This window comes from Ictidomys tridecemlineatus, chromosome 3, assembly GCF_052094955.1.
Source record: "Ictidomys tridecemlineatus isolate mIctTri1 chromosome 3, mIctTri1.hap1, whole genome shotgun sequence".
NCBI classification, from domain to species: Eukaryota; Metazoa; Chordata; class Mammalia; order Rodentia; family Sciuridae; genus Ictidomys; species Ictidomys tridecemlineatus.
Genome location: NC_135479.1, coordinates 25,116,418 through 25,140,776, shown reverse-complemented (window position 1 = coordinate 25,140,776; position 24,359 = coordinate 25,116,418). Strand labels below are relative to the sequence as shown.

At 54.1% G+C, this 24,359-nt stretch overlaps 1 protein-coding gene across 1 annotated transcript; it reads right to left on the bottom strand.

Moving 5' to 3' along the window:
- Window positions 1-1,255: 1,255 nt before the first annotated feature.
- On the bottom strand, window positions 1,256-22,749 carry Ngfr (nerve growth factor receptor). The gene is made up of 6 exons (XM_013356941.4): window positions 22,557-22,749; window positions 15,744-15,885; window positions 12,101-12,460; window positions 8,289-8,541; window positions 6,467-6,627; window positions 1,256-5,832 (listed from the first exon to the last, which is right to left on the bottom strand). The coding sequence occupies exons 1-6, from the start codon at window positions 22,620-22,622 to the stop codon at window positions 5,531-5,533; spliced, it is 1,284 nt and encodes a 427-aa protein (XP_013212395.2). The 5' UTR covers window positions 22,623-22,749; the 3' UTR covers window positions 1,256-5,530.
- Between the last annotated feature and the right edge of the window lie 1,610 nt (window positions 22,750-24,359).

Sequence of the window (24,359 nt, the reverse complement as noted above, 5' to 3'; positions counted from 1 at the left end):
AGAGGCAGAGAGCCAGGGGAGAGATACCTTGTGGGTGGCGGGCAGGAGGCAGGGAAGCCAGAGGGGAGGACTATAGGCCTGAGGCCTGGGGACACTGATGACACAGGAGGAGGGAGTCTCCATCTGTTCACTGAGTGCCCTGAGGGCTCAGAATAAGTCCCTGTCCTGGGAGGGACCAAACCAAACCCCAGAGCTGAGCTGCCCAGTATGGTAGCCACCATGAGATGTGGCTGGTGCAAACTGAGGTGTATTATCAGAATCAGCACACAGAGCACTTTGATGACACGTGGGACAAAAATAAATATCTATGGCATTTCATAAATGATTTTTTAAAATATTGATTATATGTTGAAACAGTACTTTAGATCTATTAGGTTAAGTTTATTCTTAAGTTCATCTGTTTCTTTTTACTTGTGTAATGTGGTTATCAAAAAAAAAATTTTTTTTTAAAAATTACATGTCATTTGCATTATATTTCTACTGGACAAAACTGCTTCAGAGCACACTCATTCATTTTTTTCTCAGCCTAATTGTATGGAGTGCCAGCTGAATGCCAGGTAAGGTGCAGAGGACTCAAATGTGAGCAAAACCAGAGCTTGTCTCTGGTTTCCTGGAGTTTGCAGTAATCAAATAATCACTCAGAAGGGTGCCTGATTGCAAAGAGTGAGTGGAACACAGTATTCTCTGAAGCTGGAATCAAGGAACGTGATTTGGGCCTAGGAAGCGCTGGACTGGGCAATTTGGGAGAGTGTTTTAGACAGAAGGGCAGCATGGGCAAAGGTCCTGTGGCTAGAAGGAATAGTAAAGTTTTTAGATTATATGAAGGCTGGTTTGGGGGCTGGGGTTATGGTAGAGTACTCGCCTAGCATGTGCGAGGCCCTGGGTTTGATCCTCAGCACCACGTAAAAGTAAATAAATAAAAATAAAGGAGTTAAAAAACAAAACAAAACAAAAACTTTAAAAAAAAGAAGAAGAAGAAGGCTGGTTTGAGCCAGGCACAGTGGCGCATGCTGGCAATCCCAGCGGCTTGGGAGGCTGAGGCAGGAGGATTGTGAGTTCAAAGCCAGCCTCAGCAAAAGTGAGGCACTTAGCAACTCAGTGAGACCCTGTCTCTAAATAAAATACAAAATAGGGCTGGGGATGTGGTTCAGTGTTCGAGTGACCCTGAATTCAACCCCCAATACCAAAAACAAAGAAGACGACGACGAAGGCTAGTTTGGGGAAGCAGAGAGTGAGGAGGATGGCTGGAGCCAGGCAGTGCTAAGGTTAAATTTATTAGTAAGTTCATCTGGGGAAGTTGGCAGCCCTGAAGACTACAGCAAAGATGGAAAGGTGACAAAGCCTTTAACTATTGAGGGGAAACTGCAGGAGGGATGGAGGTGAGGCCGAGAAGGGCAAAGAAGGTTTCTTTACATGTTGGGGAAGGGTAAAGAGGGACTGTGGTAAGATGTCTTTAAGAATCTGTCCCATACCCATGAGAGCACTGGGCCAGTGTCAGTCACTTCCTGCCCTCTACCCCTCACTAGCCCAGAGGAGCTGTCACATGAAACCTCTGCTCCTTGACTTCCACTCCCCGGCCTATCTTAACCCACCCCTCCACTCTGCAGCAGCAAAGGTTTCCTGAAATGCAAATATGGGGACTGGGGTATTGCTCAGTGGTAGAGTCAGAGACCCTGGGTTCAATCCCCAGCACCAGAAACCAAAACCAAATCAAAACAAAAAAAAACAACTAAAGAGTGAAAAACAAAACTTAAAAAAAAAAAAAAAAGGCAAATGTAAGGGCAGCAGCTCACAGCTTGAACCCTTCGTCATTCCCAGTGTTCTAAGAATGCAGTCCAGACCCCTCAGCCAGACTCCTCATAAGCCCTGGCCCATCTGGCCTGCTGCCCTCCCTCCCTTCACTCTTTGGGCTCCAGACACAGGAGCCTCCCCAGGCCGGCTCTGTCCCCTCCACCTCCGGGGCTCTTGCTCCAACTGTTTCCAAAGCCAGAAACACTCTCTTCCCCTGGCTTGTTAGCCCACTCATCCTCAGGAGCTCAGCTTCCATGTCTCTTCCCTGACCCCGGGTGTGGGTAGGTTTGGACTGGGACCCCCAATCACCCTAATATGGCAGTGCACATCACCCAGGGCCCGTCTGTTCTCTATCCTCCTAAAGAATGTCCAATCATAATCTGGGCTTGTTGGTGTGTGCCTAGCAACTTGGGAGACCAAGGCAGCCTGAGCAACATAGCAGGATCCCCATCTCAAAATAAATAAAATAAGCTGAGCTGCAGTGCCTTGCCTGTAATCCCAGCAACTGGGGAGGCTGAGGCAGGATGATGATCACAAGTTCAAGGCCAACTTCAGCAACTTGGCGAGGCCCCGAGCAACTTAGCCAAGACCCTGTTTCAAAATTTAAAAATAACAAACAGAGCTGCACATGGGTGTAGCTCAGTGATGAGGCACCCCAGGGTTCAATCCTCAGCACCAAAATGGAAAGGTACAGGCAGGATTTGTATCACTTTACTCCACCCGTCAGCATCTGGCCATCCCTACCAGACAAGAGGCTCCTTTAGGGCGACAACTGTATTTCTTTCATCTGAAAGTGGGTCTCTCTAAGGACAGGAGTTGTGCCGCTCTCATCCGATCAGAAATATCCTCAGGTCTGAGACTGCCTCCTCCATCAGTCAGGAGGCTCCCTCAAGACAAAAAGACTCCCATCACACCAGGGGCTTTCCAAGTACCAGGATCATTTCTCATCAGTCCTCTGAGTCCCTGCCTGCCACACCCATGTCTTCCTCACCGCTGTCTCAGTGTGGCTGAGGTGGGAGACAAAAGCCTTCCCCTCCACCCCTTGGCTGGGCCTTGCTGGCCCCTCTCCTTGGATCTGGAAATCAGGAAGGCTGTGTTGTTCTTCCTGGGAAGAACAAGATTCCCAGAGCCTTTCCCTGTGACCACAGCCAGTCCCATGAGAGGACCTGGACAAACAACAGCAGAGACCAAGCAGTTCTGATCACCTGCCCAGCCAGCTTCACAGTGGGGCACAGGCCTGGGACCAGGAACCCTATAGCCCCAGGAGTTCCCAGGTCTGAGCCAGGCAGGTCCCACAGCCAGGCAGGCAGCAGCCTGGGGTTAGGACCTGCCCAGGAGAGCCAGGAGGGAGGGACCTGCCTGTCTGACTCCAGGCCAGGCCAGCCAGCCTCCCACCAGGCCATCTGGAGCCAGATTCTGTGTGTGCGTGTCTCACAGGCCACGTGGGTGGCTGGGAGCTGTGAGGTGGTGACCTGGCCTTCTTAGCAAGCCTCTGGCTCTCCTGTGGTCAGTTTCACTTCTGACATCTGGTCAAGTTCACAGCTTGGCTAGCTTCCTGTATGGCCATTTTTACTTTCCCTCTCTACAATCTGGGGGCGAAGGGCCTCCACTCCTCCCCACCCCCACTTAAATGAGCTTCAGGGCTGTATATGTGAGCTTGCTGGATTCCTGATAAAGCCCCCCCCCCCCCCCCCCCGATTTCTTGGAGGAAAAAGTAGGAGAGGAATTCACTGAGTTAGAAATGATGCCCGGGGCCCCAGACATCCCACAGCCCCAAACAACTCAAACCACGGGGATTCCCAGAAAATCTCTTTGCACTATTTTTTTTTTTTCTCTTTGCTATTTAATGCTCATCACTTATGTTTTAGGTGTAGGTTTCAGGAGGGCCCAAGAAATGATTACACAGGATGCAAAGAGGAGGTGACAGGGAGGGTGACAGGGGGGTCTGGAGCTCAGTCCCCAGCTGTAGGGTCAAAAGGGTTTAATCCCAGCCCAAAGGGAGGCAGGAGGGGCTCCAGAACCAACACATGCTAAAACATACTCGCGGCTCCCCACCAGCTCCCCCGCCTCTGGGGAGGGAAATAAATACATTCGGACTGTCCCACTCCCCAGGTGCTCAGGTGAGGGGCCAGGAGATGGGGGTCCCTCCTCTCATCGCAGATTAAGGTCGACGAAATGCCATCACGTGCAATGCTCCTAGTCCCTTTCGCAGGGTTGGGAGAACCCTGGATGAGGGAGGGGTGCACACCTTGCCTGGGGCTCCTTCATGCTAAATATAGGGGGAGCCGCACTCATTCCAACAGCAAGCAAAACACAAAAGGCCAGGGAGGGGGTAAGACGTCAGTGAGACCTTGTGGTCCTTTTCTGGCTACGCTAAGGAAAACATTCCCTCACAGGGTCCTCCTGGTCCCACTGTGTCCCTTCTTGTACCCTAACCCCCACTGGCCCACTTTTCTTCACTGCAAGCTCTGGGCCCAGCCAAACCCGTGCTTTGGAAAGGGGAGGATGGGGTGCATTCCTCCACGCACAGGCCCTTGGCAGACAGACGCCAGCTCAAGCCTCAGCGGTCGGTCGGTCCTTGGCCCGCCAAACCTGGGGGCGACGGAAGACCGCCCCAGCAGAGCTCAGCTCCCTCTCCTGCTTCTCTGGCAATGGTCCTGACAGAATTCAGTCTCGGCCGGAGAGAGAAAACTTGTGGGGAAAAGCAAGATGACCCATCCCGGGTGTGCACGTGCGCGCACGCATGCGCACTCCTGTGCACACGCACAATGCAAAGTGGGGGGTCCTTAGTCCTTGACCCCTAGGGCTGATTCTAGGGGCCAGTGTTGGCTCCAGATCTGTGCCAGGGCAGAGGGCACCAACATACTAAGGCCACTTCCCATGGATAAGCCTGAGTGGGAACAGGAAGAGGGAGGTGGAACCCCTTTCCCCAGCCCCCAGACCTGACTCCATCAGGATGGAGGGAAGACATCCATCTCCACTTTGGTTAGGGGCCTGGAGATGGTGGAGGCTGGAATGAACTTGGCTTCAAGACATTTCCCTGAAGGTCATCTGATCCCCCTCACCCAGCCTCAAGTAAAACCTAAGGTCCCTCATTTCAAGAGGATAGGGTCAGCCTGTATTTGACCTCACCATTGCTGGGTGCTTTGGGAAGTCTCTGCCTCTCTGGGCCTCTGTTCTATGTGTAAGAGGAAGGGGGTGGACTGGCTCTCAAACCTGCTTCCAGCACAGACAGGCCTCTCTGATCCTCTTCCTCTTAGGCCAGAAGGGAGGAGCAGGAGGGTTGGAGGGGTTTAGGCCACTAGAATGCTCCCTCATTCCCCAAGTTCACAGTGTAGAGTCCATGGCTCTGGTTCCTTAGTACCTCTTTCTGAGTCTCTGGGGGCTTGTCACCACTGCCAATACCATCCCTGGTGTCAGACCCCCAGATAGGACACCTGCTAAGGTAGGAGGGGCTGGCCCACCCAGCAGTGGGGAGAAGGAAGGAGAAGGCCCAAGATGGCGAGAGGCAGGGGTAGGGAGGCTCCCTTCTCTTGCTGGAGAGGGAATGGGATCAGAAGCGAGGGGGCCACACAGGAGCAGTGACAGGGCTGTGGTTTGGGGGCCTGGGCTCAAGGCCCTGCCCAGAGGAGCTCAGCTCTGCCAGGCTGGCCCACCCCAGGGGGGATGGGCTCCATGGGGGTGGGCTGGAGCATCCATCCTCAGAACGTGGGGGCAGGGCAGGGACTCCCTGGTGGGCTCACACAGGGGACGTGGCCGTGGACTCGCTGCACAGGCTCTCCGCAATGTCGGGTCGCTCGATGCGGTGCAGGGCATCCAAGAGGGCATCGAGCGTCGCGCTGTCCTGGGCGGCCCAGCTGGCAAGCAGGGCACGGACAGGGCAGGCCTCGTGGGTGAAGGAGTCTATGTGCTCAGGCTGGTAGCCCAGCTGGCCCGCCAGGTGCCTCCAGGTGTCCCCAGCGGAGCCGTTGAGCAGCTTCTCCACCTCCTCCCTTTTGGCTGGGGGCAGGCTGCTGTAGAGGCCTCCGTCACCCTTGAGTGCTGCCAAGAACCCAGAGAAGTCAGGTCCTGCCCCCGCCCCAGCCCTAGTGGGCCTGGGGGCCCAGAAGGGCCAAGACATTCTCACCACAATCTGGGGCAAGAGGCAGAGGGATGGCCAAGATGAATTCCTTGAAGCGAGCAGGGCCAGGTGGGGGCTGGGGGATGCTGACTCACCGTCCCTCCCTCACCCACAGCTCCCCTGCCCCCTATACCCCCCCACCCCGCAATTAACCAAGGCAGAGCCCAAGGCAGAGCAGGAGACGGGGCTCCTCAGCTCCAGACAACTGCAGCGAGTGTCCTGGAGTCCGGCTGTGGGCCACTAATTAGGGTACATACTTAACCACTTGTTCCCCAGAAGTCCAGGGCAGGAGGCTAATTGCAGCTACTTTGGGCAGTAATTAGCCCCCAGGGGGGACAATTAGCTTGATGAGTCTGAATGTTCAGCTAGTAAAAGCCTCCATTTCCCAAGATGCCCCGTTGGAAAAGACCTCTCTTTCCCATTCCCCTCTCCCAGCCTCTCCCAGCCTTGTACAAAGGCAGTTTAGCCAGCCCCTCTGGCAGTCCCTCCTATAGTCTGATCTCCATCATGCCAGGTGTCCTGCCTCAGTTGCGCCTGCCCTACCCTGACACTTACCAGGGCCTGAGGCCGTCTGCGTGTGGGGCTGCTGGTCATGCAGGCTCTGGCTGTCCACAGAGATGCCACTGTCACTGTGGAGTTTTTCTCCTTCAGGTGGGGGCGTCTGGTTCACAGGCCGGCTGTTAGCGCCCTGCTTGTTCTGCTTACAGCTGTTCCACCTGGAGCCAGGGGACAGGCCAGGTCTCAGAGTGAGTGGCTGGACTAGCCAGTATAGCTGAGGTACCCTGATGTGTGGGGAGGGGCCTGGGGGGCGTGGAAGGTCCCCACAGTGTCTTATTGCCTTACATATCTGCACCCCCTGCACACAGGGAAAGCTCCGTAAGGGTAGGGGACATTTTGCAAGTGGGCAAGAAACATTCAGGAATCTGTGGGGCATCATAAACAACTTTCCAGAAATTCCACTTTTGCCAATCTACCCTTCTAAAATACTCCCACATGTGAGCAATGATATGTCCAAGGATCTCCTCTGCACTTATAAGCAATAACAAAAACCCGAAAACAAACCCAATGTCCATCAGGAGGAAAATGACTAAACTATGTCCATCCAGATTATCGGATGCATGGTTCCAAACGTCCAGATAATCTACGTCCCAAGGAAAGTTCGTTCTCCTGAGGAGGACGGAGTGAAAAAGTACCTCATAGACTATGTATAGTGTGATCCCCTGGGGCTTTTTTTTTTTTTTTTTAATCAAAAACCCTATGTGTTTACATGCAATTTTAAGAAGTTTTTTTTTATATAAACAAAATGCACAGAAAATGGTTGAGAAGGGTACATTCCAAACGGATTCCAAAGAAAAGAAGAGTAAGATTGGGGGAGATAATGGAGGGGGGGTTACTCTTTGTTTTAGAACATACTGGTCTGGGGTGGGGGGGTGGTTGGGACGGAGCCCAGTGGGGGAAAGCTTGCTGAGCATGCGGGAGGCCCTGGGTTCCACCTCCAGTTCCACGAGGAAAAAACAATAAGATATTGGTCTTTTTTGCAGTTTTGTAAACAAACCTGAAAAAATGGAAAATGGGGCTGGGGTTGTAGCTCAGTGGCAAAGCGCTTGCCTAGTATGCATGGGGCACTGGGTTTGATCCTCAGCACCACGTAAAAATTAACAAATAAAATAAAGGCATTCAGTCTATTTACAACTACAAAACAACATTTTTAAAAAATGGAAAATATATTTAATGCTTTCCAGGAGTCCTTGTTCATCCTAGGTTCCTGGATATGGGCCACAGGAGCCCAGGGGTGACATAAGAATGGGAAGAGACACATACAGGTATATCCAGGTAGCTTTGGGGTGAGCGGGACTGGGAAATAAGGACACAAGCAGTTGGGGTTATGGAGAGTCAGGGAGGGAAGGGAACAGCTTGGGAGTGGGGCGGGGGCGGTTGGAGCCAGTACAACATAGGGCATACTTTTCCCTCACCCTCCTGACCTACCATGTCCCGCAGTGGGACAGTGGCGGGTGAGTAAGGGTGAGCCTGCTTTGGGGTTGAGCCAAAAGGGTTCACGTGCCAGCACCACGGTGCATGCCTGTAATCCCAGCGATTTGGGAGGCTGAGACAGGAGGATCACACGTTTGAGGCCAACCTCAGCATCTTAGCAAGGCCCTAAATAACTTAGCAAGACCCTGTCTCAAAAAAAAAAGATTAAAAAAACAACAACAACAAAAAAAACAACCTGGGGATGTGGCTCAATGGTTGAGCACACCTGAGTTCAATCCTCAGTTACCCCCCCCCCAAAGGGTGTGTGTTTTCAGGTCAAGGACAGGGAAAAGCCCTCCTTGAGGACAAATGTCCTTGCTTTCTGTCCCCTTGGTGCCCCTCTTACCTCTTGAAGGCAATATAGGCCACGAGACCCACAACCACAGCAGCCAGGATGGAGCAGTAGACAGGGATGAGCTTGTCAGTGGTGCCTCGGGTCAACACAGGCTGAGAGCTGCCCATCACTGTGGTCGCCACATCTGCCACCGTGCTGGCTATGACGTCTTGTTCTGGAGGGACCTCGGGCTCCTGGGTGCTGGGGGCCATGCTGTCTGAGCCCTCCGGGGGCGGGGACCGTGTAATCCAACGACCTGGGATCTCTAGAGGACAAGGGCGCAGGAGTGAAGGCCCTGTCCCCTCCAGACCCTTCCCCTTAGGTCTGACCCACTCCACTGCTTCTTCCTGAGGTCCCACCCCCAGGTTCTGGGTGCTCAGGCACCAAACTGTTGTGCTCCAGGGTGGGAGCTGGGAGTTGTGCATGATGTCATGCTGGTGGAGGACAGCGAGAGTTACAAGCCAGGAGACCGGGATCCCTATCAGCTCTGTCCCTGGTGAGACCTCGATTTCCCCATCTAGAGTATGGGACTATTATTGGGAATGGTCTCTAAGCTCCCTTCCATCTTGGGCGGTGGACCTAGACCTCCATTCTGCCCCTCCTGAGCACTCCGGAGCCTGGTGTGGGGCGAACATGCAAAGATGCCTGAGCCACAGGGAAACCTCAAGTTGGCCCCAGAGTGTCTAGATGACCACAGCCCTAAGGAGGGACAAGGGCACTCAGGCCTGGTCAGAGAGTTGCACCTCCCAGAGGGGCACGTTCAGCTTCCTGTCTCTCAGGCCTGGACTGGGGGTGGAGTTGCAGCTGGCTTGCTTCCCTCCTAGCAGCCCTTTGTCAGTGAGTAGCCTCTGATTCCTGCCCTGTCCCCATACCGGCCTGGCCCTGCCACCCAGGGAAGACTGTGTCAGATAGCCAGGACCCTCCTTGGCAGAAAGCAGGTGCTGGTAGAGCGAGGCCTGGTAGAACGAGGCCTGCAAGGCAGGTACTGTCCACTGCTCTAGGGGAAGGAGACTGCCCAGCCACCCACTTAGGCCTTCTCATGTCAACTAGGTATTGCCAGCCTCCCTGGCAGGGGCCTTGGCACCTCCTGGCAACAGTGGGTGGGACTTTCCATTCTACCCCCCATCCAGGGGCCGTGCTAGGGGTTGTAGCTCTGAATGGCCTGGGGGTACTTGTCTGGGCGAAGGTGCCTACCCCATCCATCCTCACTTCCCACACCTGGGGCAGGGAACAAAAACAGACAGGGCATGCCAACAGGGTGAAAGTGAGGGCACCTGCTTCCCAGCTCAGTCCCTCCCAGCCCCCAGTGTGCCCACCCAAGTTGGAGTCTAAGCTGTCCGCCAGTCTCCTAGGCCTCCTGGGCTCAAGACCAAGATGCTTCAAAGGTCCTCATTTTCAGCACCTTCTCGGGGGTAAGGCCTCCAGATGTGAGTTTGGGACCCATTTGACTGGCAGTGGGGACAGGGTTGCCATCTGCTGCTCCACCCACCCCTCCCCCACCCAGTCCTGGGAGTGGGTGGAGGGAGGAGGGGTGGGAAGTGGAGAAGACACAGCCCCTCTTCTGGGAGCCCCAGACAGGGTACTAGACTGGGGAGGGTCTTCTCATAACCTGTTAAGGGACTGGGCAGACTGGGTGGCAGCTGGAACCCAGAGGCTGCAGATCTAGCTCAGCTCGGATGGATACCCGGGACCCAGAGGCTGAAGGGGCATGGGTGGGGCTGGGGGGTGAACCAGGCCCTTACAGAGACAAGAGTAGCCAGGAGGGGGCAGTCAAGGGGCAGGCCAGGCTAAAGACAGAGCTGAATGCCAGGGGCCTTTTCCCTCACCTCTGGGGTCCCTCATGATGGGTGGGGGATGAGATCCAGATGTGGCCAGTCCACTAGCATTCCAACCCACAGAGCCCTTGGCAGGTCCTGACAGCCATTTCCGGAATTGAAGCTATCAGACTTGGGGGGGGGGTGGAAGGAGGGACCAGCCTACCTCTCCTAAACTTCACAGGGAGACTTCTGCCCTGAGGGTGGGTGAGTCACCTTGTTGATACCTGAAATGTCTAGGCAGGAAAGCGTGGTGTACTGGAGGGGAGGGGGTAACCCAGCCGAGAATCAAGTTCCATTTCCTGAAATGGACCCTCTGCCCTGGAGTTAACATTTAACCTGCAGAGGCTGGAGCTGAAAGGGGGCCAAGACAGGGGTAAATATACCCCTCAGGGGTACCCGTTCCCTTCAAGGCTGGGAGAGCCAGATGGCATCTAGGAGGACGCTGTGAATGCTCCAAAAGGCAGAGCTCACCCCTCCTCCCACTGTCACCTTTCTTGGTTCTAACCGCACCCTGGACTAGGTGGCCCCGCTGCTAGCCCAGACTTGCCCATGGAACTGTGCTGCCCAGTGGCCTGCTGCCTGGCTGCCTCCCTGCTCTGCCTGGAGCCAGCTGCCAGCTGCCTGTCTCCTGGCCCCTGGCAGTCTCCACCAGAACCCCCCGGGGGTCTCTGCCCCAATCCTCCTTCACTCCCCTCCCTCATGAAGGAAGCTGCAAACACATTCCCCGCCTCTTCCCATTTTAACAGCCTTCTCCACCCTCCTCCCTGGGGAGCTCGCGGATCCCCAGCAGTCCTCCCAGAGTACTGGTTATGTCCGAGTCCTGGTAGAATGAAGTCTCCCTGGGGCCAGGGTGCCCAGCTCCCATCTGACTGGGAATTCTGAAGTTGGGACTCTCCTCTGCCCCAGCTGGGAACTAGGTGCTGGGCCCCTGCCTGCTTCATCCGATGGATGGGAGCCCCAGCTAGCTCTCTCCCATCCAGCTGGAGGAGACAGTGTTGCTGCTCAGAGTGAGGGCAACCTGAGGTTAGCTCTCTAGGGGAAGCAGCTTAATGGGTGCGTGGCCACAGGATGATGGAAACAATGTGAAGGCACTGCCAATCTCTCTTGGCAGTGGAAGAGCCTCCCATCTCCTCCTGCAGTGAACGTTACCAACAAAACAGTTCTGCCCTGATTCCCAGGGTGCTTCCTCCTCCCATCTCCTTAAGGCCCCAGACCTGGCCAAGGCGGGCACACCCAGCTCCCCTCTGTTTGTACCCTACCTTGTCCACAGACTTCCACACCCCATGCCTGCCACAGAACCCTTCTTTCTGCCACAGAACTCCTTCCTCCATGATCTTATTATTCTCTGTATTCAATCTCAACCTTCAGAAAACCGCCACTGTTGGGTGCCCCCAGACACAACAAGATGAAGTGGGCCACCCTCACCATGTGTTCCCTAACCTTCGGTGACCCTGGCAACCATAGGCTAGTGAGGAGACTGAGGTCCAGAGACAGGAGTGACCTCCCTGAAGTGACAGGGTGAATTCTATCCCAGGTCCTAGAGCCAAAAGCCCCCATGGACCTAGCCCAGGACTCACAGCCAAAGGGTCCCAACTCCAGTTTCCAGTTCAGAAAGCCTGCCTCGGCGTGGAACATGCCCTGTTTTGGACTCTGAAGGCGGTGGCCCCCTTCCAGCCACTGTCTGCTGCCCATCCAATTACTGGCCGGCAGCCACAGATGAATGAGGTCCCAGAACATGAGTTACAATGTAGTAACTGCGCCCTAGAAGATGAGAAGGCTGGCTTTCCCAACACTGTGCCCAAAGAAGAAAATAGCGAAAGGGGTCCTGCGGTGAGATAGGATCGGAATCACCTCCTCCCTCAGGTCACACGAGGGACTGAGGCTGGGGAGGGTGCCTGTTGGCTGGAGGTCACAAGCCTGTCCTAGAAGACCTGGCGGGGCCCCTCGTGACCTCCAGAGGGCGCCCTTCCTGAGACTCCCCCAGCGCCACTCGCGACCTGCGCTCACCCTCGCACTCGGCGTCTGCCCAGCGCGTGCACTCGCGGAGTTGGCGCTCAGTGTCCTCGCACACGGTGCAGGGCAGGCACGGGTCCACGTGGTTGGCCTCGTCGGAGTACGTGCCATCAGGGCACTCCTCGCACACGGTGTTCTGCTTGCCCTGGCAGGACAACACGAGGCCGGAGCCCGCCTCGCAAACGCTGCACGCCTCGCAGAGGCCGGTGATCTCGTCCTGGTAGTAGCCATAGGCGCAGCGGCACACGGCGTCGTCGGCCTCCACGCACGGTGCCAACATGCTCTGCAGGCCCACGCACTCCGTGCACTGCTTGCACGGCTCGGTGGCACTCACCACGTCGGAGAACGTCACACCTGAGGGTGGGGAGACCGGCAGGGAAGCAATGGACACTAAACTTAGTCATATGCTCTTTGGACACTTGGGATGCAGGATCTGGAGTCCTTTCCTCTCCATCGCCGGCCAGGTGCTTAACTCTCTAATTCTGAGTTCTCCCCTTCATCTATTCCCACCCTCTTCCCTAGAGACCCTGATCCCAGCCCTAGAAAGCTGGTGACAGGGACTGGGAAAGGGGCCAGGAGCCCCATCCTCCAGGGCTCAGAAGCGCTGGCCCTGAGGAGTCACCCGTAACCCAGCTGGTGCCTGTAAATTCCTTGGCAAATCATCTTAGAGAGTTCTCAGCCCAGTATCTCTTCTTCACAGCATGATTAAAGAATTATCTGAGCCTGGTTCCCACCCAGCCCTCCCCGCAGGCCAGAGTTAGGCTGTGAACCCAGCCCAGGCAGGACAGGCCTTCCACTGGGGAGCCTGTGCTTCAATTGCCCTTCCATTCCTCTCTGAAGGTGGGGGCTCAGGTGTGGCCTGCTGGGAGTGACTAGGGTTAGACAGTGGAATTTCCCACCCATGCACTACCCACACTACCTGCCCATGGCTTGGTTCTTGAGGGTGGGGATGGCACTCTAAGCAAGAAAGTTCAAATATAGCAGGAGGGATTGGAATTAAAAAGCAAGAAGGACTTGCCTATACGGTCCTCCACCCTTTTAGCTGGCGTAAAGGGAGGTTTCCAAACTCACTCTTGACTAATGCTCACTTAACAAATGGATGTGAGCTTCAGAATAAGGGGAGGTGGGGTGTGCCAGGATACTTGCCTCCTTGTGTGGGGGTAGGGGTGGAGCTGGGTGGAGAACTCTGTGCCAGTCTGAATCCAGGAGCACCTATCCTGATTCTAAGGGTAGGGAGAGCATAGATTGAGGAATCAGGGAGGGACAGAGTGCTCAGAATATGGAAGCAAAAATAGAAAGGCTATGGGAGGGAAATGGGTACCCAAAGGCATCAAGAGACTGGGTGCAGCACAGAGTCATATCTTAGAGCAGGGATGGGGACACAAGAAAAGAAAATCTGGAGAGAAGTGAAACAGGCACTTTCACTTGGGACAGGAGACAGAAGAATGGATGGAGGGAAAGAGCCAGTGGGGAAACTTTAGTTTCGAATCAGTTCCCCCAGAGGAACCCTGTGTTTCTCTTCCTGGGAAGCAGAACATCTGATTCAAACTTGCTTCCTTTAGTTATTAGCTGTGTGACTCTGGGTGTTTTACTTAACCCCTCTGAGATTTTTTCTTTCTCTATATTATAGGGAATAATATCTCCATGCAAAGGGTTGTAGTGAGGAATAAATGAAGTCCCATGGTAAAAGCACTTTATACATAGCAGGGATCCTATAAGGTTGGGTCCTGTGGGTGGGCAGTGATAAGTTCAGTGAATTTGGGTGGTAGGTAGCCGAAAGGACTTCTAACACCAAGGCAGGATGTCCCATCTGTACACATAAGAGGGTCCTATCTGGCAGTAGGTGGGGGCAGGTTCTAGTCACACTGGAGAGGAGGAGGAGAGCCCTGCTCCTGGTAAAACACAGAAATTAGCAGAAAACTCCTGGGAGAGGGTTTTAGGTGGTGTGAAAAATGTGGTCTTTTTTGGCACAGCATGAAGGCAAGGGCTTAATAGGTTTCCTTGTGGAAACGTTTTGAGGGTAGAGGGAAAGTCCACTGGGGTTTCCATCCCATAAAGTGGGCTTGTAAAGGCAGCCTGTTAACACAGCTGGAGGAGGCAGGGGCTGGAGGGAGGGGAAGAAGGGCCGGGGAGAATGGGAAGGTTCCTGCAATGTCTCTGAACTGCCTCTGCTCCCTTCACAAAGACCTTGGACTTCCCAGTCCTCCCCACCTGACCTCTTGCCGAAGATCCCCTACAGAAGGAAGTGGGGTCCCATCCTAGGGGATAGGTCCAGAGAGGAGAGCCCTAGGCTGGCGTGTAGGCAATGAGAGAGGCAGACTTTGGCTGTTCCAGGACACCCATGTGACTAACCCTGCCCTGGAATGGAGACCCACTGTGTTTGACCAGGGTTAGGGAAGGTGCCAGATGGCAAGGTGGCAAAGCTTTCCCACCCAGATCAGGTGTTCCTGTGCTGGGGATGGAACTGGAGGATCATAGAATTCATAAGCACAGCAATGGAAAGATAGTGTGTTCAGGGGAACATAGGAGTTGCCTGGAGGATAGAGCAGGGGAGGTGGCATCCCAAGATCAGACTAGCCAGCAGATGGCCTTAGAGGTCCCAGCTTTATACCCTTGTTCCCAGGGAGTTTAAAAAGTAAGGGGAGGCCCCCTGCAGTGGCACATGCCTGTAATCCCAGTGGCTCAGAAGGCTGAGGCAGGAGGATTATGAGTTCAAAGCCAGCCTCAGCAACTTAGCAAGGCCCTAAATAACTTATCGAGAATCTGTCTCTAAATAAAACATTAACAACAACAACAAAAAAGGCTGGGGATGTGGTTCAGTAATTAAGCACCCTGGGTTCAATTCCTGGTACTAAAAAAAAGTAAGGAGGTAGGTATTGAATGCCAAGAAGACAGGAGGATCTAATTGGCAGCAGATAGGAAATGGTCCTTGAGCCCGTGGGCCCATGGCAGCCACTGAGCACAGAGGTATCCAATACAGATCCAGACTTCTGACTCAAAATGGCACAGAATTCAGACCCTGGACAACAGTAGGGCCAAGGGGCCTAGACCCATCATCCCTCTGCCTCCCTCATCCAGCAGCCCCGGAAAGAAGGGTTCTCTTTCCTCCTGAGGAAAGTTCCAGGAAGGAATGGCCACAGTGCCCTACTCCCCTGCCCCCCTCCCCCAGGCCATCATTGGAGCCTCCAGCTCCCATCCCTGCTGCCTCAGGAAAGCTCTGCTTCCTTGGTCAAAGCTGGAGAATCATTGTGGGGGAGGGAGGCAGACACACCTTCCCAGGATCCCCCAAGGTCAGTCTCCAGAACAGCCAGGATTTGATCCTTCCCCCCCCCCCCATACATGGAGGGTAAGTTGCAGCCATTGATTCTGCAGTGCAGAAGTTATTTTTAGCTGGTCTTAGCATCAGCTTCTCCTGGATGCCTGGCCACAGTCTTCTACTGGCCTCTCTGCTTGGAAGCTGGGAAGGAACAACCCCCCCCGGGGGTCCCCCACCAGGCCTCCCTCCTCCCTCAGTACATTTCCCTCACCCAGTCTCAGTGTCTCCTCTCTGCTCTACAGTGGTGGGCAGGGGCCCCCACGAGGAGGCAGAGCGCTCAGGCTCCCCTGGGTTGCTCTCCTGGCCACCACCCGTACTCACTGTCCAGGCAGGGCTCACACACAGTCTGGTTGGCTCCGCAGGGCTGGGCCACGCCCTCCCCCACATTGCAGGCTTTGCAGCACTCGCCACTGTGGGTGTACAGGCCTGTGGAACACGGCTCCTGGGCACCTCCGAGGGACACCTAGATTGGGGGGAGATCAGAGGGTCAGACTGGCAAGAGAAAGGCGGGTGTCTTCCAAGGGGGGGATCAAACGGCCCCCTCCTAATGCCTTCTATTGGAACCACCTGGGCTGGGATGAGCTCACCAGGGAAGCATTAGGCACATCAAAGCTGGCGGGAAGGAAGGCAGTAGGGGACAACGCGCCCCTGCAGGCTGCTGGAGTGTGAGGTCAGAGCCTGGGATACGAACCTTCTGCAAAGTTCACCTTGGGGTTACAGCCCCACCTGGAATCCTAAGGACACACCACATGGGGAAGGTGGCTGGAGACTCAATGGAGGGCCTTCCGGTAGGGTGTCATGGATGAATGGACAGGTTGCAGCTTGCACAGAAACCCTAGCCATGGGGGGGCGGGGGGAGCAGAGCTGAAATCTGGCCCAGACTCCACTTGCTAAGCTTCACACCTGCAAGGATACATTTACCCAGAGGAGGACCTTTTTCTAACAAAGGCTAGCAGCACCTTCCTCAGGGTCTGAACTCCACATATTAAATATCAAAGGGGAGGTGTCTGAGCCCAAGAGCAGAAGCAGAGGGCTAGGGTCTTGGGTTCAAATCCTAACTCTGTACTAGGGAGTTTCCGCCTGGCCAGATCTCCCTCTTGGAGTTATCATCTCTCCATAGATAGAGATGGTGACAGCTTGGTGCCAGGGCAAAGGACCAGCTGACAGGTAGGAGTCTGGTGCCAAGACAGAGAGAAAGGGATGCCTGTCATCAATGAGACAGTGACTGCTCTCACCACCCAGCAGCCCTACCCCACGAGGGTTTGATTTCCAGCCAGCAGCCCTCCCCATCTCTATTCCTCCCATGTGGCCACTGGGAACAGAGCTGGAACCAGGGGAAAGGGGAGTCAGATTCCTGCCACTGAAGCATCTTTGCTCATGGATGGAACAATTTAGCACTAGACTCCCTAGGGGGAGGGGCTGCTGGAGGCTTGCTTTAAATTTCTGTTACTTTAAAACAAAATAAAAAAATGCAACTTATTCCAATAAAATTCCAAAGCCTGCTTTGCTGGCTCCAGACTGGGCAGCCTCCATTTGATGCTGAGAAGCATAGGCTCTTGGATCGTGGGACCAGAGGGGAGCTTTACAAGGTCATTTGGGGCATTCCTCTGCTTCCGTGTTGGTCAGGTCAAGGTCAAGAAACTCCATGACCTGCAGTCTTTTAAGACATCCTTTGGTCTCACCAGGGTTTGATAGGAAAGGAAAGAGAAGAGGCAGAGAATGCACAAGCTGATCAGCCTAAGAGGTAGCCATGGTCCCCAGGAGTCTGGCAGTGAGGACACAGGCAGCAGAGAAGGGGACTCATGGGTGCTGCCACCATCTTTCCCCAGATGTCAGCAGGGGAACATCTGCAGACCTGGAGTCTGGGGTAAGATGCAGGCTCCAGAACAGTCTGTTGTGATTTCTTTTCATTGCTTAGGGCTCTGCTTAAATGTCACTTTCTTCAGGAAGAAATGGTTCCATTGTCCCCACACACCTCTCACATGAGGCAGAGCTGCCTTGCTCACTGTGACACTTCACAGACTCCTTTGCTAAACCACCGGCTTCAGGGGATAAGTTTATCCCAGTGCCTGACACAGCTCCTGGCACATTTATAGGTACCCAGTGTATATGTTTATGGAATATAAGAATATGAAAATATCATTTGACTTCAATTCACTAGCACTGGGGGGGGGATTCTCAATGGCTGAGTCCCCTCAGGGTTAAGGTTTCCGCTGTAATCACCTTCAGTTTTTCATCCTCACGGTAGCAGCTGCACACTTCTTTGTGTCAGGAGCAAGCCTTCCTGGTTTCTCAGGACTCGGGGACTCGCTAGCTATTTACACCAGCAGTTATTCTAGGCTTTGGTGCCCGTGATGCTCTTTGAGTTCTTTATCCCAAATTGCCACACTTTTGTCTTTTTGAGTTCCCCTGTCAGCTTTTTCATAGTTTTTTTTTTTTTCTTCCTATCTCTTCCCTTCCTGACAAGGTATCAATTGCACTCCTAGCAGCTACCAGGATGTGACCTGAAACAGCTCCTTCCCACAGGATCCTAACTTTTTAGGCCTAATTGAATTTGTAGAGTCCCTCCACAGGCCTGGGGGAAAAGGTGTGAAGGAGGAACTGAGCAGGGAGGGGCAGTTCTCTGAGCCAAACGTGTAAGCTGTAGGGCCTCCCTCCTCTGCTGTCTCCAGGGCTCTGAATCCTAGCTTGTCACTTAGGGGCTTTGTGACAAGGGACAGGTTTTGAATTTCTCTGTGCCTCCATATCCACACCGTTTGGTAATCACGACAGCACCCGCCTCCTGGGTTGCTGCAAGTAGGAAATGATGAGGGACCCCTCTTTTCTCTTTTTGAATGTCTTTCTTGCTGCCTTTTGTAGCCTCTGGCTGTGTTTCAGTTAATTGAGGCCAGTAGGGACCTGGGCTCTGGATAACTGAGAGATCTGTCTGTGGTACTTGTGGGTGGTGTGTTAGCTTAAGACAAGCCTTTCTACCAAGAAGCCTGCTCTCCCTGTACTTGGTACTCTCTGTCCTCTCAAGACTTTGGAATGGGGGGGGGTACATAATTAGTGGTTATGTGTTTCCTGTGCTTGTTTTATGTTCCCTATATCATAAAATCCTAGATCTGCTACTTATAGCTCTGACTCTGGGTACATTACTTAATCTCCCTAATCTGGGCTTTCCTATCTAAAACACTGGGTTCATGACTACATCACAGGGTTGCTGAAACATGCTGAAACAATGTATGCAAATATGTCTAGTATATGGTAGGAATTCAGTAAATGCTCCTTATCAAAGAAATAGCTTAGCCAAGCACATTGACACCTGCTTGTATTCCCAGTGGTTTAGGAGGCTGAGGCAAAAGGATTGAGAGTTCAAAGCCAGCCTCAGCAATTTAGTGAGGCCCTAAGCAACTCAGTGAGACCCTGTCTCTAAATAAAATATTTTAAAGGGCTGGGGATATGGCTCAGAGGTTAATTGCCCCTAGGTTCAATCCTTGGTATCCAAAGAAAGAAAAAGGAAAAGGAAATTTAAAAAGAAAGAAAAAGCTTATTTTAGTGAGTTTTGAGTTGCTGACCCCAGGCAGGACACAGTAGGTGGGGGTGTTTCCCAAGCAGGGTGGGGGTGACTAGAGCTAAGAACAAGTGCTCCAAAGTCATATCCAAAATGATTGATTGATTAAAATGACAGACACATTTGTCTGCAATTTGTTTTATGACCCTTATTCATTTCAGAGTTGATGGAATGATTTACCATTTTCCAGAATATATACAGCCTTTCATTTCTGCCATTTCAGGGCATTTTTAAAAAAGATTTATTTCTTAGTTCTAGGTGGACACAATATCTTATAATTTATGTGGTGCTGGGGATGGAACCCAGTGCCTCATGCATGCTAGGTGAGCACTCTACCACTGAGCCACAACCCCAGTCCCCGTGTCAGGGCTTTTGATAACTAAGTTGGAAGTACCCTTAGATAAACTGGCTTTTAAGAACCTTGATTTTTAAAATTGGATTAAGAGGAAACACAAGAAAACTATTAAAAGTATATGCATGCCACGCCTGTCAACCCAGTGGTTCAGGAGGCTGAGACAGGAGGATCGCAAGTTCAAAGTCAGCCTCAGCAAATGCTGAGGCTCTAAGCAACTCGGTGAGACCCTGTCTCTAAATAAAATATAAAATAGGGCTGGGGATGTGGCTCAGTGGTTGAGTGCCCTTGAGTTAAAAAAAAAAAAAAAGTATATGGATGCTTCCTTGTGGTCAGTCCTAATCACCCAAGCCTTAGCCAAAGCTCCGCAGTCGAGTGGAGCAATAGCTGCTGCCAGGTCTGGGAAAGGTTTTCAGGTATCTGGAGGTTCTGTAGAAGGGAGGCTCTGGCAGATGCCCCTCATCCTCTGTGCTAGTGGTTGAACTGTGGGTGGTAGATAAGAGTTAATGGCCTAGGGACGACGCTGTGCGGAGACTTGAGGGGGCAGGAGTGCTGCGTGGGGGGAAAAGCAGCTCTGAATTCGTGGCACTAAAGACTTAGAGGCTCTCCTCACTAACTGGGGGAGCCTGGTCTCGCCTGAAAGTTTGCGAAGTTCTGTTACCTCAACTGTAAAAAGGAAACGGTACCTTGCTGGCACCTTCTAAGAATTAAATAACGTAGGACAAAGTATCCAGGGCAGTGCGAGGCATGTAGTAGGCACTCAACACATTTTATTATCCCCAACTCCCCACCTGGACCACTAGGGAGGAAGGAGGCCCTTGAGCCAGACTGGGCTGGCACAGAAGGATTGGCGTTATTTCTCTCCCAGAGTCGCCTCGCCACCCACCCTCCACCCAAGCCGGTTTACTCACGCCCGCTCATTTGCTGCGCTCCCTGCTGCATCTCTATTAGGCACATTAGCCAGCCCAGCGTCTCCAGTTACAGACGTCTGAATGACAAAGTGCCTCCATTACCGGCGCGGCCGGCCAGCAGACCCGCCGGGACGCGCTCTGGTTTCAGCACTCTCGCCATGGCCCAAGAAGAAACTCGGATGGCCGCGGTGCGCAGAGCCCGCCCATACAGAGCAGCCCCGAGTGGAGGCCAAGGAGACAGCCGCAGGCAGGGGCCGCGGTCCGCAGGTTCTGTCCGTGGTCCACCTTCTCAAGCCCCCCCCAGGACTCCAGCTCCCTTCCCTCTGCGCCTCTTCTTTCCACCAGGACACTCTCTCCAGCCCAGGTTCACATCCTGCGCCCTCACCCTTCGGAGATCCAGACTACAGGCCGCCCCAGTCCTTCCTCCCTGCCTTTCCACCTGCGGTCCCCGCCTTCGGACAAGAAATACAGCGGCATTAGTCAGCAAATGTGCCTACAGTCACTCCCACATCCCCAGACAAAGCCACAGGTACTGACAGCTCCAGGTAACTGGGGCTGAGCTTTAGGAATAGGGCCAGAGCCGGAAGAGCATCTCTGTCCATCCACTACCACATTCCACCGCCTGGGATTGTGTCAACCCTTCCCAGCCATGAAACTCAGCTCTTAGGTAGAGTTGGGACTTCGAGCTGCCTCCTGAGAGGTGGGGTTATCAGGCAAGGAGGAGTCCAGCCCTGACTCTAACCCAACTTCCTTTGAGAACTTGGTCAAGTCGTTTAAAGTCTCCGAGCCTCAGTCTCATTATCAGTAAAATGGGCACTTGGAGGTACAAGTGCTCAGATAAAAGTTGAAGGTGGCAGGGAGGGTGAGGAAGACACTTTGATTGCCAACCTTCCAGGGCATTCAGTTCATGGCTACGCACCCTGTCACATCTCCTGAAGATCTTGTTAGAACTACCCTGAGGGCTCAGGTGCTCCTGAGGAGAAGTTGACAACCTTTGCCAAGTCAACGCCTCCAGACACAGTCGTCGGAGTCCCCCTCCTTGTTAGCGGCTCAGCGGTATCCAAAGCTGCGCAGGGCGCTGTTAGGATCCCGATCCAGCTGTGCTCAAGAACCCAAGAAACCAGGTGGGCGCGGCGCTGTGGTCTTGTAACTTAATGGATATAGGGGTGCGGTGCGCAGCCCTAGGCGCGATCACAGCTGCGGATGTCAATCCCCCGCCCCGCAGTGCCCCCTGCGGGTCACCTCCTGTCTGCGCAGCTGGGAACTGCGCGCTCCGGGACCGTCACCGCCTTGTGCTTCCCAGCACTCCGCACCCCTAGATGTGACCGCGGCCAGACCGGATAAGGGGGATTACCTCTCCATCCCACCCAGTCCTCCACGCTGCTTCAAACTGCCTACGCGGTCGTCGGAGTCAGCCGGCTGCAGGGGAACGCGGGGAGCGGGTTTGCCCAGGCGTAGTGGGCGCTCCCTTCCCAGCCCAGGATACCCAGCCGCAATTCCCGGACTGGGCGAGGCCGCGGGAAAGAGCGCTGGAACACGCGGGAAATGTTCGTGCCTCTCCTCTTTTTCTTCCCACTGTCAGTCAGTGGGAAGGCAGCCCGCGACCACTTTAGAGTCCGTGCTCGCTTCTCCCTCCGATTTCCTTTTTGCTTCCATCTCTCTACCTCTCTTTTCGCTGTCCTTTTTCTGCTCTCCTCGATTCACTTCTATTCCTTCTTCAAACCCTTCTCCCGCTCCGCGAACCTCTCCTTCCGACGCCCCTCCCCCCCATTGTCTGGCCGGTCCCCATTGTCCATTCCCTGTCCCCTCTGCTTCCAGTCCCTCTAACCTCCTCCCCCATTGTTCCATCCCTTCGTCTCCGGTCCCCGCCCCAGCCCCGCTCGCCCCTCACATCTCTAGTTCCCGTCTCACTACCCCTCCTCTCGCCTTGGTTTGGTCGCACGACTCCCCAGAGACCTTGATGCCGAGGCGGAAAGACCCTCGGGATCCCAGCATTCAAGTGACTTCTTCCAAAGAACCTAGACATCCGAGAGCCCCATGACTTCCTCCTGAGAGACCCCTCCCAGCTCCCTCAACACCCCCCCACACACGGCCCACGGTACCCGAGGACCGGCATCCGTGCGCGGGTCTTGCGCTGGGACTCAGGGTCGCCTCTACACTCAGAAGCCATGGGTCCCGGCTTCGGAGCTCCTCCCCCGCCTCCCACTCCCAGCATCTGGGACTCTAAGGTTCTGTTCTGTATCCTGGGTGGTGGCGCCTGGCTCCCCTTGGGGTTCCGATGCGGGAAAAGGGAGTTGGCTTCCCTCCGACGCACTCACCCCTAGGAGCAGCAGCAGCAGCAGGCGCGGCCAGTCCATGGTGCGGCCGGCAGCACCTGCCTCCATCACCGCCTTTCGGCGGCAGCGCTAGGCTAGCAGCTCAGTTCGCGCTAGCGGATAGGGCTGAGCTGCGCTGCGCTCCTGCGCCCGCCGCCTGCCGGAGCTGGACGAGGCTCTGCTCGCTCTGGCTGCGAGCGGGAGCCTCTTGGAGAAGCCAATGCCGCGGCCCCGCCTCCTCCCCGCCCAGCCCGCCCACCCCCGGAACCGCGCCCGCCCGCCCGGCAGCCTCCGGGTGGGGAGCCTAGAGGAGGGGAGGGGAGGCTTGCGGAGAACAGCGCCCGCGAGCCCCGCTGCTGCTTCTACGCGCCCCGGCCCACCCTACCCGGGCGTTCAATGCCGGGGGTGGGCTGCTGCGCATGGGTCTCGGACTCTGTGGGCCCAGGGGCCAGGGCGTCCCCAGTGCGGCTCACATTCCTCTCCCTCTGGCTGCGGCCCGCCGCAGGGTTCACTCTCTTACACAGGTCTCCATCTCTGACTTCAGTTTATTCCCGGGTGCCTGGTTCCCTACACAGCCGTCATCAGCAAGAATGTCCGCTGATCTCCCTGCCCTTCACATCCAGGTCCACTCTCTACCACGCCCCTCCCATCCCCTTCCCAGGGCAGGGATCTCTGGGCAAAGGCCAAGAGGGAGGGAGGGATGCAGTGGCCTGACCAGATGATGAGCAGCGGGGACATTCGAGCTGGAGTCCATCCCAACATCATTTGAATTCTCAAATGATGGGTTTGAAGGGGTCACAGGTGTGCACACAAAATCCAGCAGTATGCACACACTCTCATGCTCACCTGCATATAGCATTCACATATGCCCACACTATCCTCATGCACACCTGTAAACCTGCATGTCCTTCATGGGCACCTCCACAGGCATACAGACATGCACATGTGATGTGCCATTCACATGTCTACACACATGTGCACATGTCACATCCACATGAGGCCTCACGTGTACAGTCACATAAGTACACATACATCCATAAACAAAAACCTGTACATAATAAACACATAGATGCATTCTCTTTTTTTTTTTTTAAAGAGAGGCGAGAAAGAATTTTAATATTTATTTTTTAGTTTTCAGCGGACACAACATCTTTGTTTGTATGTGGTGCTGAGGTTCGAACCCGGGCCGCACACATGCCAGGCGAGCTCGCTACCGCTTGAGCCACATCCCCAGCCCTAGATGCATTCTCAATAACAGTCTTCATTAGACTGTTTCCAAGAGTTTTATAAGCTTCCTGAGGGCAGGAACTGTCTTCTTATCGAAAGCCTGGTACACAGTAGGTGTTCAGTAGTGTTGTGTAGAATGGAATCAATGGGAAAGTGGTTGAATGCATTTATGTCCATGTATCCATCCATGTGCTATGTAGGTATCCCTAGCATTACCCTTGTAATGCTCTAGAAATCGGTAGGTTAAATGACATGTCCAGCCAACCTAGTTAGTGGGCTACCAATCTTTTGTGGAAAGCACCCTACCCCCAGAAAGGCACCTTTTGCCTGTTCCCACCCTTTCCTGGTTCTGCCATCAAGGCCCTGAAGCACAGAGCTGGTGGGGTAGGGGGTTTGCAAAACCCCTACCAAATGATAGAACAAGGGGAAGACCGAGAGCATTTACAAAGTGGGCCTGCTGGCCATTGGGAGGTGACTTCCTAGATCAGCGGAAGCTATTCATCCACAGGGTTAGGAAGCAGGACTCTGTCTCTTGAATTTTCCATGTGTAACCAGCGAAGTCCAAGGGAAAGCACAGGT

Bases quoted from the DNA above. Each gene is read 5' to 3' on its own strand.
- Ngfr (XM_013356941.4), bottom strand. From the start codon at position 22,622: ATGGAGGCAGGTGCTGCCGGCCGCACCATGGACTGGCCGCGCCTGCTG. The intron at 8,542-12,100 runs GTGAGCGCAGGT...CTTGTCCTCTAG, and splicing joins GGCAGACGCCGAGTGCGAGG to AGATCCCAGGTCGTTGGATT. The intron at 5,833-6,466 runs GTAAGTGTCAGG...GGTTCTTGGCAG, and splicing joins GCAGACGGCCTCAGGCCCTG to CACTCAAGGGTGACGGAGGC.